This window comes from Coregonus clupeaformis, chromosome 18 (assembly GCF_020615455.1).
Source record: "Coregonus clupeaformis isolate EN_2021a chromosome 18, ASM2061545v1, whole genome shotgun sequence".
Lineage (NCBI taxonomy): Eukaryota > Metazoa > Chordata > Actinopteri > Salmoniformes > Salmonidae > Coregonus > Coregonus clupeaformis.
In genome coordinates this window covers 34,184,729-34,194,053 of record NC_059209.1, presented here as the reverse complement: position 1 = coordinate 34,194,053, position 9,325 = coordinate 34,184,729, and the positions used below count along the sequence as shown (strand labels likewise).

General features: G+C 43.6%; 1 protein-coding gene across 6 annotated transcripts; it reads right to left on the bottom strand.

Moving 5' to 3' along the window:
• Positions 1 to 1,657: 1,657 nt before the first annotated feature.
• On the bottom strand, positions 1,658 to 9,315 carry LOC121530720 (protein C9orf135). Of its 6 annotated transcripts, none has more exons than XM_041835907.1 (6): positions 8,961 to 9,315; positions 8,754 to 8,865; positions 7,609 to 7,742; positions 5,186 to 5,257; positions 3,462 to 3,528; positions 1,658 to 2,040 (listed from the first exon to the last, which is right to left on the bottom strand). In XM_041835907.1, the coding sequence occupies exons 1-6, from the start codon at positions 9,008 to 9,010 to the stop codon at positions 1,858 to 1,860; spliced, it is 618 nt and encodes a 205-aa protein (XP_041691841.1). In that variant the 5' UTR covers positions 9,011 to 9,315; the 3' UTR covers positions 1,658 to 1,857. The 6 variants fall into 6 exon arrangements, with proteins under 6 accessions (XP_041691841.1, XP_041691840.1, XP_041691842.1 ...); XM_041835906.2 differs by having other exon boundaries at positions 5,186 to 5,260; positions 8,961 to 9,314; XM_041835908.1 differs by having other exon boundaries at positions 3,468 to 3,528; positions 5,186 to 5,260; positions 8,961 to 9,314.
• Positions 9,316 to 9,325: the final 10 nt, after the last annotated feature.

The window sequence follows — 9,325 nt, the reverse complement described above, 5'->3', positions numbered from 1 at the left end:
ACTCGTAAAGACAAACATATTACAAATCCAGCACAGAATTCTTCTGTCAACCAAACGGTTTGAAAAACCAAACGGTTTTTCAGTTATCATGATGTGTTTAACAGACACAAGCCTCAAAATGCTCTGTTATCACAGCTCTAGGGTAGTGATATAAGTTCAGGCTTGTGTGAGGGTTCTGTGGATGTCCCTTTCCACAATTATATCACATTCACAGCCCTGTTATTTCACAGTGAAAAATAGTTACCATGGGGGCATGATGTCACTCACCCCAGGAGATAAACACAACGTTGCATATACTGTAGATTTGCCTGCCTGCCTGCCTCTCTCTCTCTCTCTCTGTCTCTCTGTCTCTCTTGCTCTCTCTCTCTCTCTCTCTGTCTCTTGCTCTCTCTCTCTCTCTCTCTCTCTCTCTCTCTCAAGGAGACCTACAAACCAATTTGTGTCCTCAAAATGTTTTATTTTAACGTGAGCAATTCCGACTGTCGTTTTTTCACACAGCAGCAGAGATATACAGTATAGACATTATACAGAGACAGTATAATGAGCACATCACACTGACTGATAGCTTCAATTTCTGCTTTTCAATACTTTCCCTCCACATATCAGATATCCAATACAGCAGTCGTCCACTTCCACTGACTGCACACTGAAGCACACAGGAAATGTACACGGCAGGATGTATTATGTTTTCTCTCACAGCACAGTCTAACTCATATCCAAGGTGTAGGCTAGGTAGGGTCACGTTAAGCAGACACCCACACACATGTGCTTTACAGGCCAACGGAAAGGGTTCAGATCCCATGGGGGGCCAGGGAGTTCCCCGGGGAGTTCACAATTTCATGTGCCCACCGGTAAATTAAATTTGCACACAGCACTGCCATGTCAGTGGTAAATAGGGACGTGTTAACAGACACCCACACACTCCATGCAAGCATACACACACACATTTACATTTACATTTTAGTCATTTAGCAGACGCTCTTATCCAGAGCGACTTACAGGAGCAATTAGGGTTAAGTGCCTTGCTTAAGGGCACATCGACAGATTTTTCACCTAGTCGGCTCGGGGATTAGAACCAGCGACCTTTCGGTTACTGGCACAACGCTCTTACCCACTAAGCTACCTGCCGCCCCACACACACACACACACACACACACACATGCTTTAAGGGTCAACAGAAGGGTTTCTTCCCAGTTCACGTACAGGTCAAACCCCAGTGGGGAGGTAGGGGAATTCGCACACGTACAGCCTAACAACCTGTGTAAGTCAATAAGAAAGTTTTTTTAAGGTTGAAGAGAGACCCCAGAGGAGTCTGAAAGCGCCACACCTAGAGGCACTCAATCCCACTTGGACTGTTATTGGTTTGTTCTTTTCTGCCTCTGCTGAGAGAAAACGAACACGGGCGCTTTTGTTGGAGGAACTTAGAACAATGACATAATAGGATGGGATGTAGAAATAACAATGGACTGGACAAACCTAGCCCTAGGAGATGAGAGGAGAAAACACTAGGAAATACAGATCATAAACCTCACAGAGAGACACCAGATGCTAAAAGACTGAACTGAACACTGAGGGATGCAACACAAATACTGGAGCACAGCGGTGTATCCATTTCCACCAAAATCACTCAAATGAAACACTGTTATAGGAAAACATAAACGTTGGGCATGCAATACTTGCTTTATTCATGTAAAAAGACAAAACAGCAATAGATCGAGGTGAAAGAAAGAGAAATCCTGAGGTAAAAAGTTGCTACAGTAAAGTCTGTGGTGAGAAAAATAGCCTTGGTCGGTGAGAACCATGAGAACCAGGTTAAGGAGGCCATGCTGTGGTGGTTCCCCAGGGAGGGCGAGGGTTCTAGGGGCAGATGGGGTTGGAGGGCTGAGCCTGGGACCTGGATGTGGCCCCCAGGGTACCATAGACCCCGCTCTCATCCTGCCAGGTGTTCCTGCCCACGCGACGGTAGTCGGCGGTGTCTGTGAACTGGGACTGGGGCTTCCTGTAGTCAGGACTGCTGTCTGCTGGGCCCTTCATGGTCCTCTGGAGGGGGAGACACAATGTGTGGATGTAGATGCTGCCTTTTCACAAGTTCGAGGCTTTAAGCCAGGCACTGGTGTAAAACCCTGAGGTTAGGCCAGGCACCGGTGTAATACCCTTGGGTGGAAAAGAGACAAGGTTTGAGTCTATCACTGGTTCTTTGCTCAAGACAAAGAGCTGTGGAAATGTTGTACTTTGATCGCAGACTAGCTTAATAATGTGGGCCTCTACAAAATGGTTCTATGGAGTGACATTTATCGAAGCTCAAAACATCTAATCTGAAAAAGTTTCAGATTTCTTTATTTGATTTGGTCCCTTTCCAAAGTAGTGCCAAGATTGTTGAACAGCAGTATAGTCTTCTAAGAACAGGTAGCCAACCTCAGCAACAGGTGGACATTGATCATGGAAATCAGCACACACAGGTCCTCAAATGTACTCATATAAAAAACTAAGTTCACTAAAGTTTACATAATAGGGGAATCAGAAATCCACACAGCAATCTCTCCACATGGGGAACCTATTGCACTATAATCCATACTTTGTTTTATTTCCTGTTAAAAATGAGAAGAGTTTAAAAAATATATTTCTATGGAATTAAAAGTTTAATGTGAAACGTATGCAGCTCCCTGCAGGGTAAGCCCAGAGCTCAGAATCCTAGACTAGTCCTTCTGTAGAGCATTATCCACTATATTACACATCTGGGAACAGTTATACAGAGGAAAAAATAAAACCACACATTAAATACATAATGCTAGAAACCTGCCACTGCTGACAGAGCAGCATATCACAAGTGCTTCTGGAACAGCCAAATGATGACACATGACATAACAGAAACACTCAAATGGAAGCACTAATGCTATGGATAACAACCTTCTATACATGGTGGTACATGACAATGTACTGTATCTGTCAACACATGGTCGACGTGTGTCAGATGACAGGAAACAGTATGTCTAGGAGGAGTTGACGTGTGTCAGATGACAGGAAACAGTATGTCTAGGAGGAGTTGACGTGTGTCAGATGAGAGGAAACAGTATATCTAGGAGGAGTTGACGTGTGTCAGATGACAGGAAACAGTATGTCTAGGAGGAGTTGACGTGTGTCAGATGACAGGAAACAGTATGTCTAGGAGGAGTTGACGTGTGTCAGATGACAGGAAACAGTATGTCTAGGAGGAGTTGACGTGTGTCAGATGACAGGAAACAGTATGTCTAGGAGGAGTTGACGTGTGTCAGATGACAGGAAACAGTATGTCTAGGAGGAGAAGAAACAAGGGATAGTAATTCAATAATAAAGCAGAAGACTATGAAATGGTGATATCCATTTGAAAAGGTGTTTGAGGTTTGAACGGGTGTCCAGTGAAAATGACACTCATCCTAAACAGTCCATGCAGTTATTAATATCTGATTATGTTTGACACTCACTCTCACCGCCTCTTTGCTGTAGTCCCATTGGGGTAGGTAATCCACTGCATATGTGGTGTCCAACTCCCTGGAATCGGAGACAGACACTTTAAAACAGGTTTGACGCTGCAGAGAGAAAGGACTCATTACGTCATACATTAGGTCTATATCACAGGAGGCTGGTGGCACCTTAATTGGGGAGGACGGGCTCGTGGTAATGGCTGGAGCGGAATCAGTGGAATGGTATCAAATGCATCAAACACATGGTTTCCATGGTTTCTATGTGTTTGATGCCATTCCATTCGCTCCGTCCCAGACATTATTATGAGCCGTCCTCCCCTCAGCAGCTTCCACTGGCCTATGGCTTCCCTCACAGGAAAACCTACAAGAATCTACTGCTGAATAACTCTCTGAGCAGACTCACAGAGACAAACTCACAGGCTCTAGTCAACCTGGTGTTTATGCTCACAGGGATAGATATGTTACATCTGCTGCATGTTTATGACCCTATCTGTCACGACTGTGTCTTGTTTTCTCTCCATCATGTTGTTTTACTGTATATTCTTATTTTAAATGCACCTTAAATCAAGTTTGATTTGACAAACACTGAGTGCATTATTATTTTTTTTCTGCTTGTATTTTGTATTTATATTGATGTGTGTATTTTCTGTCATTTATGTAATTCAGGGCTCATCTATAAAAGAGACCTTGGTCTCAGTATGACTCCCTAATAAAATTAAGGTAAAATAAAATTGCCACTACGCCCAGACAGTGTGCGAATGGGATATCTTATAGCCTACACCAAATATACAGACAGATGTTCATGAAAGGTCTCTTGGCATGACTCAAATGTTGTTAAGTGAATGTTGTGTTAAGTGTTGCCAAGTCTTCTAAAAGCGTCAGTGGTGTGTGTCAGGGGTGTGTGTCAGTGGGTGTGTTAGTGGGTGTGTCAGTGGTGTGTGTGTGTCAGTGGTGTGTGTCAGTGGTGTGTGTGTGTCAGTGGTGTGTGTCAGTGGTGTGTGTGTGTGTCAGTGGTGTGTGTGTGGTGTGTGTGTGTCAGTGGTGTGTGTCAGTGAGTGTGTCAGTGGTGTGTGTCAGTGGTGTGTGTGTGTGTCAGTGGGTGTGTCAGTGGTGTGTGTTAGTGGTGTGTGTGTGTCAGTGGTGTGTGTCAGTGGTGTGTGTGTGTGTCAGTGGTGTGTGTCAGTGGGTGTGTTAGTGGTGTGTGTATGTCAGTGGTGTGTGTCAGTGGTGTGTGAGACACACTACAAATGTTGTTGTGAGCTGTAGCGCTAGCCTCCCACAAAGTAAGGACCGACGTCGACATCAGGAATACATCACTTTTTCCATCTATTATGCAATTGTGTTTGACAGTAATGTTTACTACAGGCCTAAATGACTGTTTTAATGTGGAAAACAAAGGGGTTGCATTGGAGCAAAAGGCAAATGTTTGCTCCAGCCCTCTCAACAAAGGATGTTCCAAACCTCTCGAACTTTGCTTACAGCACAGGTTTCTCAGCTGTTATCATATTTTAAAATGGTAAATATCAACATTTGAGATTTTGTTGTTGTTGTGTAAAACAATGTGGTTATTTAACCAGCAGAATGAGACCTCAACGACCAAACAGTCATATCGCCCTCTTCTGGCAGACAGTAGTAGTGACACCGTTCTCACTGTCCTCTAGTACAAGAGAAGACTAGTTACTGACTGTGTGTAGAAGCAAGACGAACAGAGAACGGTCTCTTACATCAGGTCATGCCCGGGGCGATGACGTGGCAGGATGCTATTGGTCACATCAGTCACATGTCCTGCTGTGTCTCTGCTGTAAAACAACACTGGATCAACACATTATCAGTGAAGAGATAACATGACCAGAGAGAGACCAAGTGTCCACCTACATTTAATTTGTAAATCTCTGCACATAACATACATAGCATCTCAACATTCTACTGCAACATCATGAATATACTGTATGTGTATTCACCTTGGCACCTTAATTGGGGAGGACGGGCTCGTGGTAATGGCTCGAGGAAAATAGGTGGAATGGTATCAAATACATCAAACCCATGGTTTCCATGTGTTTGACGCCATTCCATTTGCTCCGTTCCAGCCATTATTATGAGCTGTCCTCCCCTCCACTGGTGTAAAGCCTGTAACCGCATACATGTATATATGTTTGTCTTGTACGTACCAATACTTTACCACACACAAAGTTCCCTCTCAGGAAACAAAAGTTATTTGAAGTGAATTGAATATAGAGTCTGTGAGTATAAGAACAAGGTGTTTCTTGTGAATCATTCATGCAGCCTTGCTATGAGTTTCACCATGAAGGAGAAGAATGGGCTCGAATGGTCAGTGAGAACGTGCTCCTGAATGGTCAGTGAGAACGTGCTCCTGAATGGTCAGTGAGAACGTGCTCCTGAATGGTCAGTGAGAATGTGCTCCTGAAAGGTCAGTGAGAACGTGCTCCTAAAAATATATTTTTTAATTAAACGTTTCTTGACTAGGAAATCAGTATGCATGGACAAACCCATCACTGTCTTGCACATTCTAATTCATCGCATTATTTGCTGCTCGTGATACTGCCATGATGGTGTTTTACGTGCTGTAGACCTTCAGTCTGTATCAATGTAATGCAAGTGACATGCTACAGTCCTCCTATAGCCAGCTACTGTACCTGACGGCACTATGCTACAGTCCTCCTATAGCCAGCTACTGTACCTGACGGCACTATGCTACAGTCCTCCTATAGCCAGCTACTGTACCTGACGGCACTATGCTACAGTCCTCCTATAGCCAGCTACTGTACCTGACGGCACTATGCTACAGTCCTCCTATAGTCAGCTACTGTACCTGGACGGCACTATGCTACAGTCCTCCTATAGCCAGCTACTGTACCTGACGGCACTATGCTACAGTCCTCCTATAGTCAGCTACTGTACCTGACGGCACTATGCTACAGTCCTCCTATAGCCAGCTACTGTACCTGACGGCACTATGCTACAGTCCTCCTATAGCCAGCTACTGTACCTGACGGCACTATGCTACAGTCCTCCTATAGCCAGCTACTGTACCTGACGGCACTATGCTACAGTCCTCCTATAGCCAGCTACTGTACCTGACGGCACTATGCTACAGTCCTCCTATAGTCAGCTACTGTACCTGACGACACTATGCTACAGTCCTCCTATAGCCAGCTACTGTACCTGACGGCACTATGCTACAGTCCTCCTATAGCCAGCTACTGTACCTGACGGCACTATGCTACAGTCCTCCTATAGTCAGCTACTGTACCTGACGGCACTATGCTACAGTCCTCCTATAGCCAGCTACTGTACCTGACGGCACTATGCTACAGTCGTCCCTATAGCCAGCTACTGTACCTGACGGCACTATGCTACAGTCCTCCTATAGCCAGCTACTGTACCTGACGGCACTATGCTACAGTCCTCCTATAGCCAGCTACTGTACCTGACGGCACTATGCTACAGTCCTCCTATAGCCAGCTACTGTACCTGACGGCACTATGCTACAGTCCTCCTATAGCCAGCTACTGTACCTGACGGCACTATGCTACAGTCCTCCTATAGTCAGCTACTGTACCTGACGGCACTATGCTACAGTCCTCCTATAGCCAGCTACTGTACCTGACGGCACTATGCTACAGTCGTCCTATAGCCAGCTACTGTACCTGACGGCACTATGCTACAGTCCTCCTATAGCCAGCTACTGTACCTGACGGCACTATGCTACAGTCCTCCTATAGCCAGCTACTGTACCTGACGGCACTATGCTACAGTCCTCCTATAGTCAGCTACTGTACCTGACGACACTATGCTACAGTCCTCCTATAGCCAGCTACTGTACCTGACGACACTATGCTACAGTCCTCCTATAGTCAGCTACTGTACCTGACGGCACTATGCTACAGTCCTCCTATAGCCAGCTACTGTACCTGACGGCACTATGCTACAGTCCTCCTATAGCCAGCTACTGTACCTGACGGCACTATGCTACAGTCCTCCTATAGCCAGCTACTGTACCTGACGGCACTATGCTACAGTCCTCCTATAGCCAGCTACTGTACCTGACGGCACTATGCTACAGTCCTCCTATAGCCAGCTACTGTACCTGACGGCACTATGCTACAGTTCCACAGTTCCAGCCTACCTGACTGTACGTCTGTCAAAGCCTGCAGACTGGAAGTGGTCAGCCTCCACCATAGATTTAGGAGTCTTCTTGGGCTCATAATCTATCTTCAGGAGATACTGGGACATTTGTGTTTCTGTGCTTGTGCTCCAGTCCTGGAGGTTAAATAGAATAGCATAGAATACAATAGAGAAGAGTAGAACAGCATAGTATAGAGATTAAAAGAATAGCATAGAATACAATAGAGAAGAGTAGAACAGCATAGTATAGAGATGAAAAGAATAGCATAGAATACAATAGAGAAGAGTAGAACAGCATAGAATAGAGATGAATAGAACAGCATAGAATACAATAGAGAAGAGTAGAACAGCATAGAATAGAGATGAATAGAACAGCATAGAATACAATAGAGAAGAGTAGAACAGCATAGAATAGAGATGAATAGAACAGCATAGAATACAATAGAGAAGAGTAGAACAGCATAGAATAGAGATGAATAGAACAGCATATAATACAATAGAGAAGAGTAGAACATCATAGAATAGAGATGAATAGAACAGCATATAATACAATAGAGAAGGGTAGAACAGCATAGAATAGAGATGAATAGAACAGCATAGAATACAATAGAGAAGAGTAGAACAGCATAGAATAAAATAGAGAAGAGTAGAACAGCATAGAATAGAGATGAATAGAACAGCATAGAATACAATAGAGAAGAGTAGAATGGCATAGAATAGAGATGAATAGAACAGCATAGAATACAATAGAGAAGAGTAGAACAGCATAGAATAGAGATTAATAGAAAAGCATAGAATACAATAGAGAAGAGTAGAACAGCATAGAATAGAGATGAATAGAACAGCATAGAATACAATAGAGAAGAGTAGAACAGCATAGAATAGAGATGAATAGAACAGCATAGAATACAATAGAGAAGAGTAGAACAGCATAGAATAGAGAAGAGTAGAACAGCATAGAATATAACAGTTAGAATATATAGCTATTTTCCAGAGGGAACTTCGGTAAGAAGTAGATTATGTCACAGCAGCAACAACAACAACATATATCATTTATGTTTTAAAGGACCAACTGATACATGAACTACCGAGATCAAAGAAAAAGCATTGATATATAATCTCCTATTGTTTGATGGTATTGCTCACTGCATCCATGTAGGTTCCAAAGTGTTTGTAGGTAGATTTGCTGAGTTTCTTCTTTCCATCTGGACACACAGTGAAGTCATAGTCTTTGGGCTCGGCCTCTCTGTTTTTATGCCTAGATGTGAATAATAGGTACATCATTCATATGATCTGCAGATAGCCGTGAAGTTGATACATATTTGAGAATTAATAGTTGGCTAGTCTACTTACCAATTGGAAATAAGAGTTGGTCTGCTGTAATACATCTTGGTATCAGACATGGTGACTGAGTTTGAAGACCGGACCGTTATTCACCAATAAAACCTCCACTGAACTGAATGAAGCCTTTTGCACTCAGGATTCGCACCTAGCAAAATGAAGAGGCTTCCAAATTCCGTTCCAATTACTGTGACGCCATAGAACTGGACCGTCAAAGCAAAGATTGGAATGTGAGTAACATTCCATAGCAGTAAACTGTTCGATCGATGTAAGAGTGTAGGTGTATGAAATTAACTCATGAATTAATTACTGTGGACTATGGAAACATTGTAGCTGGTGTGGTGTTTCAATTTTTACAAATGTTGCTACAACGTTAC